General features: G+C 36.8%; 1 protein-coding gene across 7 annotated transcripts in view; it reads right to left on the bottom strand.

Moving 5' to 3' along the window:
• Nucleotides 1-12,531, bottom strand: part of mtgo (miles to go) — a 520,265-nt gene that overhangs the window by 69,638 nt on the left and 438,096 nt on the right. For 4 of the 7 annotated variants that reach the window (XM_067122008.1, XM_067121992.1, XM_067121999.1 and 1 more), the window contains exons 5-6: nucleotides 12,213-12,371; nucleotides 5,557-5,676 (exon numbers count right to left, since the gene is read on the bottom strand). In XM_067122008.1, coding sequence (XP_066978109.1) covers nucleotides 5,557-5,676; nucleotides 12,213-12,371 — 279 coding nt within the window. The remainder of the gene's footprint in view (nucleotides 1-5,556; nucleotides 5,677-12,212; nucleotides 12,372-12,531) is intronic. The other 3 variants (XM_067122025.1, XM_067122034.1, XM_067122041.1) reach the window with 1 other exon arrangement.

Below are 12,531 nucleotides of genomic sequence, written 5' to 3'. Positions count from 1 at the left end.
GATCAAATTTTGCTTTCTTAACACCTAATTCGAGTTTTAGCTAAACTGAGAGAGATCTTATCCCACGGGGGAGTTCGTCCGGGCCTAAATAGTTCGCTATTCCGAACTGCAAAGTAAAATTTAACACAGGAATTTCTTTTGCACTATTCCTTGAAATAAAATTAGTTAGCACTGGTTATTTCCTAACTATCTATCCTGAAAGGCATGCATTAACCCTTAAACGCCGAGCCTCTATTTACAAAAATGTCTCCCGTATGCCAAGCGTTAAGAGTTAGCGCGCAAAGCGGGAAAAAAGGTTTTTTCAAAAATCACAGCACGCTTAGTTTTTAAGATTAAGAGTTCATTTTGGTTCCTTTTTTGTCATTGCCTGAAGTTTAGTATGCAACCATCAGAAATGAAAAAATATCATTATCATATATAAATATTGAAATATATGACAGCGCAAAAAAAAATTTCATATATAATTTTATACAAATCGCTGTGAGCAAACCGTTAAAGCTAACGGATTATTTTTTGTAATGTACACTAAATTGCGATGATTTTGGTATATAACAAATTGTAAAAACGATCAAAGCAACACAGAGAAAATATTATCACAATATGATGCATGAATCCGTAATGCTGGATTTGTAAAATTTTTTCAAAATTCACCATAAATCGAAATATTGTGCTAGAGACCTCCCGTTTGTTGAAAAATGAAGCTAATTGATTGAATATTACTAGACCGTAAGTGTTTTAGCTTACAATTGCAGTTTCGACCATTTCGTCGAGTTAAAGTTGACCAAGGTCGAATTTTTCTATTTATCGTAATTTATATGAAAATATTTCAAAACTGATAAAAGCTACAACCATGAGTTATTTTCTGTTGTATTCTACATGAAATTGCGCACATTTTCATATATAAAAGTTTATGTAACGACTAATATAAAACGGTGCAAACATTACGACAACGTGATTGAAAGAATTTCTGAGATGTTCGCCGAAGTTACCGCATGGATGTAAGGAAAATGTTTTTTTTTTTTAAATTCACCATAAATCGAAATATTGTGCTAGAGACTTCCAATTTATTGCAAAATAAAGGTAAATGATTGAATATTACTAGAATGTAAGAGTTTTAGCTTACAATTGCGTTTTTCGACCCTTTTGACCGACGGTTGAAATTTTGGCAGTTATCGTGATGTATGTGAAAATATTTCAAAATTGATAAAAGCTATAACCATGAATTATTTTCTGTTGTATTCTACATGAAATTGCGCACATTTTCATATATAAAAGTTTATGTAACGACTAATGTAAACGATGCAAACATTACGACAACGTGATTTAAAGAATTTCTGAGATGTTCGGCTGAGTTACCGCTACAGCAGACGTAAGGAAAAAGTTTTTTTTCAGAAATTCACCATAAATCGAAATATTTGGTTTGAAAATGAAGGTTGATTGAATAACTAGAATGTGAGTTTTAGCTTATAATTGCGTTTTTTACCAAGGTTGAAATTTTGGCAGTTATCGTGATTTATATGAAAATACTTTCAAAACTGATAAAAGCTACAACCATGAGTTATTTTCTGTTGTATTCTACATGAAATTGCACACATTTCCATATATAAAACTTTATGTAACGACTAATATAAAAGCGGTGCAAACATTACGACAACGTGATGAAAGAATTTCTGGCGCGGACGTAAGGAAAAAGTTTTTCAAAATTCATCATAAATCGAAATATTGTGCTAGAGACTTCCAATTTGTTGCAAAATGAAGGTAAATGATTGAATATTACTAGAATGTAAGAGTTTTAGCTTACAATTGCGTTTTTACCATTTCGGTCGAGTCAAAGTTGACAGAAGGTTGAAATTTTGGCAGTTATCGAGATTTATATGAAAATATTTCCAAACTGATAAAAGCTACAACCATGGGTTGTATTTTGTTGTATTTACATGAAATTGCGCATTTCATATATAAAACTTTACGTAATGGCTAATATAAAACAGTGCAAAATTACGACAAAATGACGAAAGAATTTCTGAAATTTTTCGGCCGAGTTACCGAGCAGATGTAAGGAAAAGTTTTTTCAAAAATTCACCATAAATCGAAATATTGTGCTAGAGACTTCCAATTTGTTGCAAAATGAAGGTAAATGATTGAATATTACTAGAATGTAAGAGTTTTTAGCTTACAATTGCGTTTTTCGACCATTTCGGTCGAGTCAAAGTTGACCGAAGGTTGAAATTTTGTAGTCGACATATGGCACGTCCACTTGGCACCCAACAGACAATTTTAGTCGACGTATGATACGTCCAGTAGGCGTTTAAGGGTTAACAAATCTAATATGGCATTTCTTTTCTCTCAGTGGGTACATGCGTCTCTATTCTGAATTCCCTAGGAACAGTCACGATTGTAAAATAAAAAAAAAATTTGCTAAATTTGCTAAGATAAACACATTACTTACGTGGAACTCTCTTGGTCTGTGCTCTTGGTACCAGGTTCAGAATTTGTCTCGCACCTAGCTTAGCTTTGCTAATCACTGATTTGGCAAGTTGCAAATGCAACAAGGCAACTATAGAGGGGAAAATGCAACTGCTAAACAAGATCTGTGGGAAGGTCGCCATTTTTATGTATTTCCCCAGATTTCTAGATTCTTAGAATGGTTTATAGGCTGGCAATGGATCTTTCTTCAAGTTGGCCTTGGAGATCTGACTTTATGTTAAGGGAAATCATAAAAAGAAAAGAAAAATGGGGACGATTCAATGAGCTTAGGGCTCTACTTCATGAGGGAATGTTACGTAAACACTTTGATTAAATTAAGTAATTATATTTACAAAAGGAATCAAAAGGAAAATGGTTAAATGAATTATTAGGAGGCTTGCAACTCCTGAAGATCTTTCTACTGAAGTCTTGAATGATGACAAGGCACAGTCCAAGGTGAGTCCACAGCAAAGGCCCTCTGCAATAGAGAGGTGAACATTACACGCCAGTAAAAGGAAAATTTAACACATACAACAACTCGAGGCTGCACTGATGAATGAACACTTTACACTGGAACACAGAACATTGGCAATGGCACCGGATAAAATGGCACAAGGATAGAGGTAGAATACTGGCACTCAATAAACCCTTCTAATGGCAAACTATCGTGACTGAAAAGTCTTCACTCGTACTTTACCTTAGGGGAAGCGGGTCTCTGGCGAAGAATGACAAGGGACAATCACACGTATGGCACGGCACACTATCACTTGGATGATCCACTGAGGATGACTGTAGAGATGGTAATGAGTCTGGAGTTGGGGTGTGGACAGGGGGAAGGGGGGAAGGGGGGGAAGGGGAAGGAGGGAGGGGGAGGGGAAGGGGAAGGGGAAGGGGAAGGGGGAACCTCACTCTCAGCACCTCTCACGTGCATACGATTGCTCGGGCTAACTGCAAAGATTTCTCCTGTCCTGTCCCTCTTTAAGACTGCCGCCGAGTATGGACCGTGCAGAGATCTGTCCAGTCTGGTGACCCTGTGCAGAGATGTGTCATATTCCAGGTGTCTTAGCCATCTGCTTGTATCTTCCCATGTATCCTGCGGAAAGACAATTTAGCCAGCTTAATATGCCTTTAGAAAGGTTGTTTTAAGCAGCATAGTTGGGCTAAGCTGCTTAAGGGAGTGGCACTCAGCCTCTCATCCTCGTACTTTTCGACTGTGCCCTCTAAATGTCTGTTTCAGGTAAAGAAAAGGGACGGATCAAACTGTTGATAACTTTAATTGTTTTGATATCTAGGTCAACTGGGATCGGCTATGCAGCGACGATTCTACTCTCGATGACTACGGGCAAATTAAGGGTCGGCTGTGCAGCGACTTCTTGTAAATTATAATAAATAAAAAATGTACAAAATTAATACCATTTAGAGATGATATCAAATAAACAAAAAATTCACAAAACTAAATACCATTTGGTGATTGATATCAAATTAAAAAAAAAATTTTTTTCAGTAAATATCATTTGGTGATTGATAACTTAATCCAAAATGAAAACCTAAAGACTACAAAACATAGAAAATCTAGTCTGCCTCATCAAAATTGTAGTCTTTGTTCAAACCTTTCTGTAAAAAAACCAACTTCCCAGCCTTCTCTATACCCAGCTTGTTTCTGAGTTTAGAGTGTACTTTCTCTCAACTCTCACACTTCAAGCGACTCTATTGAGCAAACCACAGATATCTTCTATTACATCAACATCAATTTTGCCTTTTAGTGCTCTCCACCAGGAGCAACTGGTGAGGTGAGAAATTACTGATGTTTCAAACAAGGCGGCTTTGTCAAAAGGATATGCTTTAGCTTTCATCTTAAGTATAATTGGTAGGAATTCTGGATATTCCCATTCTGCTAAAGACATTGCTTTACATTCATCATCTTCTGGCATGCTCTCTATGTCCTTTTGGAAATGGGGATCCAGTAAGCATGCAAGAGGATGATAATCTGTAACTGCTTTTCTTGGCTTTCTCCACTTCTTTTTCAGGAAGTATTTGTTTGAGTTCAAGAACAAGATTTTTCCATATCTTCACTTAATCGCCTATTTTACATTTTCCACTTAGTAGATCAGAAAGGGCAACAGATACAGGTCTAAGTCGGTTGGCTAAAGCTTGGGCATTGCTTTTAATGCTCATGTTCATAATCTTGCAAGTAATGGATTCATCTAGAGTAATGGATGTCAAGATTGGCCAGTTTTGGAGATATGATTCCAAACTCTCATATACAGAGTTCCACCTTGTTTCAACGGGCATAATCAGCTTTTTACCACCTGCTTCCTTGTATCTCACTGCAGGAAGATGGGTATTCCTTAGATACTTTATCATTTGTACTACATGGGATTTCACATTTGGTATATCTAAATCATGAGCTAATAAGTTAGCAATGTGTGAAGAACATCTATTAGTTGCAATACAGCCAAACTAATTCTTAAGTTGCTTCCTCATGGCTTTCATATCAGCAGCATTGTCTGTTACAAAACTATGCACCCTTACATCAAACTCTTGAGATGCTTCCTTTATTATTTTGGTAGCAAGACTTGTTAAGTACAGTACGTTACATCATGCTTTTGACCAGATGTATCAACAGTTTTAATCAAGAAACTTTCTGAATTTTCATCAATAACTGACACACACACAACTGGATCATTATGAACATTGCTCCAGCCATCTAAATCCATTGAAACAATCTGACCTTTCAAAAGAAGTCTCCCTTTAGCAATCTCCTCATCATATACTTCATTCAAAATAGATCCACCAATTTGTTTCCTTGTAGGTAATCTATATCCTGGACGTACCATTTCGACAAATTTTAGGAACTGCGGGTTCTCCACTGTTCTAAAGCTACTATTTGTTGCATATAAATATCTAGCTAGCTGCTTATCAAAACTTGTTTTTCTTTTTCACTTGTCTTTATAAAATACCTGTATGGTTGAATGTTTCTTTCCATTTTTATTTTTGGTTTTGTTTCTTCCTTCGACTCAGCTGATCTTTTCAAATTTTTATCAGACTTGTAAGAAACTCTCATACTAGAGCTATCAATAGTAGTTTGCTTACTGGTACAAGGGGCAGAGGAACTTCTAATGCTGCCTAACTGAGAGAAAGAGCTATAACTTGAATCTGATGGTCCAGGATTGCCAAGGCATTCAATTTCTTGCTCTTCTGGCTCATCAGCATCTGAAATTATCATATCAATATTACAAGGTTTGGGTAAAATTTAACTGGAAAAAAGGCTATATATTGTTTACAAAATTATGTAGGATTTGAAATTTAGTTGACCTACAAAATATTTCATCTTTTAATACCTTTATTATCATACCTATAAGCCTAAATTTTGGTGATAATATTTTTATTAGGGGTGTGCTGAAGCCAAAGCTTCAGCTAATATCCCAAATAAAACTGTATGGCAAATTTAGGTCTACAAGTCTGATCACATGTTTTTAAGCGTATAGGCCTAGAAATTTTCACATTTTGAAAATATATCTCAAGTAATATGTGACCCCCATTTTCAGAGCTGGAAAATAGACCTTAAAAAATAGCAAATTACTTGGGTATACATGTTAATTGAAATATAATAGTGTATTACGCTGAATCAAAAATAATTTTCCAAACACACAGCTTTGGCAAAACAAAGCAAAATTGCCGAAGCTTCAGCACGTCCCTAGTCTTTGTATGAAGCTTAGACTTGAATAAATTATCAATTTTCCAATTTGATTATAGCCTATACCGAAGTCACACGTAAAAAGATACAGGTAGTCTACAATAACTCTACATCTGTTTTCTTGCAAAAAAAGTATCAAAAACATACATTCAGATGAAACTATATGATCAGATTGATTACTGTAGTGCATGGCAGGCCTTAAAACATACCCTACTACCCTGACCTGTCCTATAGCTTATGTAATAGTTTCTCTATAAAAAATTATAAGTTTCTGTCAAGTGAGAAATTCAGCCAATGTAACTAGGCCTAATTTCCTGAGGATTTAGTGCTACAGAATCAGAGTTTGGCCAAGGCCAAAATTCTTTCATCATATTATTAGCCTAGGCTACTGTGAACAAAAGTCTCTAACCTACTTGACATTACTGAATTACAATAGGTGACAGTAGGTCCTTCAGTGTCAATTTCAGTTTCCTAGTCTAGCCAATTTCAGTTTCCTGGTTTAGCCTAAGTAACACAAAAATTACCCCCTAAATCATATCAATTACCAACATCTTTTTATAACACCTTTAATCACCAATATCATTGCCAGTTTCCAAGGCAGAGCAGTTACTGTAATGAGCCTTCATTCTAGCTATCTGCCCTTCCATATGCAGTTATCTGAAGTATTTCATATAACCAAATATTTTGACTTGTAACTAAAGTGTTCTAATTTCAATGAGATAAGGAGATAAATGATAATTGAAACTTTAATTTTTTTTAATACTTACAATGTATGGATAATGGTATGTCAAACACACATAGGTACACAGATCTGTGTGAATATTATCTAAATATCTGAGTTTTATACTGAGTAGCACAGGAATTAATTTAATTAAACCCAAAATAAGCCATATTCCATGGTTTAAACCATAAAACCATGGTTTTTGGATTTAAAAAAAAAAAAAAAAAACATTGGTTTTTGCCAACCCTGCTAGAAAGGAGCTGAAGGGTACGGTGATAGGGATGTGCCAGTATGTACCTTTCAGATCGATAGATAGTCTAGGTTCCATACTGCATGAGCAAACATACTTGACAACAGTTGTCATCTAGAACTTCTGGCACGATATTCTTGTTCAGCTCTAATGGGTCGAGGATCACCCCGTTCAGAGTCCTCCTAGGGGACACTGTCATAACATGCTTGGTGACAAATGAACATTATTTTTTTGAGAGCCTTTTGCACATATTCTCCAAAGATGCTCTCATTGGAAAAACCTCTTGAGGAGTGGGGAGGGTGAAATCATTGCCACCCCAACCAAACCCACTAGGGATGATGCTATGCTGCCAAGGGGATGCTTCCAATGTGCCCAGTGCAGCAAAAGCCTACCTCCAACCTGCAAAACCTTGTTGGGTTCCATCTCTTTCCTTGCCCTTAACAGGCATTGCTGGAGTGGCTTTTTCTTTCCAATGATAGACACCTCTGTCTGCCAAAAAAGGAGAGCACTTGCTACTGGTGCTGTTACTCTTCTGATTTTGGCAAGATGACCTAGGGACAACTGGTGACTTGTATGACTCTGGGTCTACTGTAGCTTCCTGGGTTTTGGGGAGTGAACTCTTGGGAGCAGTGTTTCCTGGGTTCCAACTTACCCAGCAAGAAAGGGACAGCAGTTCTGCTCACAGACTTGTTCCTCAAAGTCACTTCTAGGAAAATGGTGGAGGCAAAAATGACATGAGCCTTCCTTGGAACTCATTAGTGGCTGTCCCTTTTGATACGTTAGCCATAGGGTATTTGCATGTTTCATTGTTTTAAAGGTGAAGGGGCAAAAGGAGATGCTGATTCTTTAGGATGGTCAAATAATTTCTGAAGAAATGGAAAAGGTAGCTTCAATTACCCTGGCTGCCATATCAACTGGGATGATGTCTGTCTCCTTTAGCAGTGCTGTATTCCAAGGGAAAGAAGGACCCAACACCAGTTCATTATGGGGGAGGCCAACTGCCCCAGATATCCAAGTTCCACCTTGATTATTGTCTTTCGTTTATTGATAAAGTATGTCACCTGGTGAGAAAACACACACTGAGGCGTCATACCAAAGACCGCTGGTGTTGAAGTCAGGGGTGGAGGCAGATGTCCCAGATCCTCCCTGCCAGGGAAAGTTATAATAGTCCAAGATGGTCAGAATGCTAAGCTTGGTTGGTACCAAGGAGATTAGATTTATGGATATACCCTGACCCGGATTAAGTGAAGCCACCACTGACCATCATTTTGACATTTCAGACTCATGTGTTTGCAAGTCAGTTGTCAAGTGAACTTTATTGTGGAAGTTGAGAGAATCAATTTTCATTTACATTTAGGTAAATGATTGATATTTGAGCACTTAAGGATTAAGAAAAAACCACTGTAAAACTAGCAGCTCAGCTCCAGTGAGCCAGTAGCAAAATCTATGCATGTTTTGTCTCGATCAATAATTCCTGAATTTCAAGGAAGCAAAGCAACTATTACATTCCTTATGACGTTGAATAATTTGATATGAACTCGCTATCTTTGTTCTTGGGATGATAAATATCCAATTCAGAGGAAAGATGTTCTGCTAATTAGTTTTGGTGTTGTGAAGCACGCAGTGATGCCCTCACACATGAACCTAATAACACGGTGCAGTACTCCAAGTTGAAAAATGAGATCTGATTCATCCCTCAGATGATGATGAAATATGCCACTGCGGCAAAAAAAAGGTTCCAAAAGTCAGTGTCATTTTCTTAAAATTATGAGATTAGTCTAGGAAGAACAGAGTTTCATAAATCTGTTTATGCAGTGTTAGAATACCATATCAACAAACAGACTTTACCAAATAAAACTGAATTTATGTACGACAGTGAGCAGCCAAAATATCACATATTTCGCTTGTTGAAGTTAATTCAGAAATTACTTACAAGTACTACATTCTTAAGCTGCAAAACAGTTTTTGGCGACGTTGCTTACTCAAAATAAAATGCAGTCAACAGACATATGCAAAGCTTATAGGCTACACTTCAGTGGCCAGTAATTTTAATTTTAATTACCTGTTGGCCACAACATACATATGCATGTAGTATATATTCTTATTTATAAATTATAAGAACTTTGCTTTTAAGCAAGTCAACTAAGTGTCTGTGATTTATTGTACTGACTGAACACCTGGACCCCACAGTACTTAAACCTTCAGGCCCTGATAAATGATACAAAAGTTTTCAGGGCAAACAGTTTCTGTTATTAATCTATAATTGCTGTGTATGAAATTTGCCTGAAGGAAGGCTGCTGTGTTTCTCTTGTTCGTATAGTCTCAGTTTCCATAAAAGTTATAGGAATTGGTGGTGGTTTCACTATGTTCAAGCCTATGTTTTTACATTTCCATTGTATCTTTATTGCACTCTAAACCAAATATAAATAACATACACAGTTCACAGAGTTTTGTCTTCCTTGATAGAAAACGAATAGAAAAGAAAAACCATACGGACTTCATTCATTCCTGTAGGTGCCAATGTTTTCTGAATGTCTTTTTGACCATCTTTCTGGGAGTGCTTGCTGACTGACCTGGCTCATGGATTAGTGAAGGGTTTGTTGGTAAGACAGGAACAGAAGGGGAATTGCTCTGGGAAACAAGGGCTGATCCTAATAAGGGTCTAGGAGACTGACTCACCTTCACCTTAGCCTTAGCCTTTTTTGGTAGTCTGCTTAAAGGACCTTGCTCTCTCACAAGATTACCTATCGCCATACAGTACCTAAGGCTACCATGAATTCCTGACAGGAAAATTTCAGTAACATCCTCAGTATCAAGGGATCTCCTTCCTAAGCTCCAACCACGCACCAGCTGCCACCAAGCAGAGAGGGAATCTTGGGTGAAGGACCAAGAACCATAGGAGAAACAGATATATGAGGTGAAAGCGGGCAATCCCTATTGGGGTTATCTTCAGTGTTGGATGACTACATAGGAGTGTCTGAATCCCTTCCAGGAGCCCCTCCTCATGCTAGAAAAAGGTTGGTGCCCCCAGCCCTTCTGGGTTCAATTTCAATAAGAAGAGCTCAGTGACTTGCTCCACTTCTTGTCTATCATTCAGGGCATCTGTCCCAGTCAGTGACTCTTATCTCCATCACAGAGGAAATACAGAAAGATCTCATAGTCTGATGTCTTGGCACATCATCCTGTGCACAATATGTTCAGGGTGGGAAGGAAACACTGCCAGAGCTCTGAAGGGAAAATCATTCACTTCCACCCAAACTCCTATTAAACCCATGAACCAAAAAGACTAGTTTAACTGATATCCATATTCATTTAGAATGCTACTGGGAGAATATTGCACACTGTACTTACCAAGCAACACCCAAATTTACTTTCATACAGGCAAAGGCTATGTTTATAGCAAGTGGTGGTATGTGCCATCCCCACAGGAAAAAAAGCAAACTCTGCAGTTCACAACACACAGCAGGTTACCTTCTGGCCTTGCTTAATAGCAGCCCTGTGATGGAAGAAATCTAAAACCTGAGTAAGGAAGGATGTGAGCTACATATATCTATCAGATCAGTGGAATGCAAAGTAAGTGACTGTGACGACTGGTTAAAAGAAAATCTCTTAAAACCAAATATTTTCATATCTTACTCAATAAAACGAAAGGCATTAATATATAATCCAGATAGTTGGATACAAAGATTAGCCCAGGAAAAAAAACTTCCATCCTGCTAAGTAAATATGCACACCACTCAGACATACATATTATCAGTACCTGTATTAATGAGAGCACAATATAAGATTCACTCAATTAAGGTTCATGAAAAGAATTGACGGTTATGATGAAACTTAGAATGGCACAGAAATGCTGTATTATTCTTAAGCGACAAAGAATAAGACGAACCCCACACAATGCCCCAATACTGAGAATAACGAAAATTTTAATTTTACTGAAATCTTGTAAGAGCACTTTGTTATACTGTATTAAAAATGAGAAATTAGCCACAGAAACGTAAAAATAGGGCGTGCTCGATCTATGATAATAAGTGAGAAATGCTCATGGGATGCCCAAACAGCAAAACAAAATACCTATTTTAATAAGAAATGGGATTATTAAGAAAAATTTTTCTGTACCACAGAAGAGCGAGTAACAATATTCAGGGTACCCACTGTGCACAGAATAAAGAGCTTTCCTGTCTTGAGTCCATTTATAGTCATCACTGTACCAACAATAGCACTGTTTTGCCCCAGAACAGCTAGAGAGAACTTGATATTAGTCAGTCTGTCTTATGGAGCCCCTGTAGGACCATTAGGATAACTCCTATATGGAGAATCAGTGGCTACACTTATCAAAAATTCAAATGATCCCCTGCCATGGATTTAAAAAAATCAACAAATCATCCCTTTCCTTTGGATAAAAAAAATCAACAAATTATCCCTTTTCATGGATAATTAAAATGTTAACAAACCATCCCTTTTATTGCACAATAAACAATTAAGAAATCATCCACTTTCCATGAATAAATAAAAAATAAAGAAATTAGCCCCTTTATTGGATAATAAAAATCACACTATTCCTTCCAAAGATAAAAAAAATTAACAAATGATTCCCTTTCATGGATAATAAAAAATTGAATAATACTCCATTACAATCAGAAACAATTACGAGATCATCCTCTTCCATTAATAACTACAGTAATTGTGTAATTAGATCCTATTCCTTCTTCGTGTCATGACCAATCATGTCTCAAACCCAAGACATGTACTGCCAATAATGTGGTGATTACGATTTTAATGCTTTTATGCATAATAGTGTTTAATACTAGCTATTACTAAGAAATGCACGAATGAAAGAGGTCAACTGACAAACTTACTTGGTTTCTTTCCCCAATTAATGTGTACTGTACTCTTTATCCTCATTCAGGTATCATCAAACATATGGTAAAACAGAAGTAAGGGTATTCTAGTTTAAGTTAGCCTCTTACTGTATTAAGAGACAAATTAATGCGCCCACCTGTATTACAGTTTACTGTACTTCAATTGCTCTAAACTCCTTGATGCTTAATCAAACAGATCTGTCACAGGATCCTCCCTACCTTTCTTAGGTGAGAGTGGTGGTGTGTTTTGGAGACTATTGGATCCTGACTTGTGTTGCTGGTTGTGAGGCCGCTGATAATATTTGCCACGCATTTTCTCAAACTGTCGTACATGTCCGTGCCGTTCTTGTTTCAGTGGATATGCAGGTGGTGGGGATGCTGAAATTTTTATGCACATATACATATATTTTCAGTTTCATGTCCCTAACCAAAAAACATGAAATTTCAAGCAACTTTCAAATAGGTTCCATATATTTTAAATATTTGGTATCAAAGTTCAGTACTAAAAAAAAAACAGCATTTACAAAAATAAGAACCT

Source organism: Macrobrachium rosenbergii, chromosome 2, assembly GCF_040412425.1.
Source record: "Macrobrachium rosenbergii isolate ZJJX-2024 chromosome 2, ASM4041242v1, whole genome shotgun sequence".
In the NCBI taxonomy this organism is placed as follows: domain Eukaryota; kingdom Metazoa; phylum Arthropoda; class Malacostraca; order Decapoda; family Palaemonidae; genus Macrobrachium; species Macrobrachium rosenbergii.
This window is presented reverse-complemented; position numbering and strand designations above follow the sequence as displayed.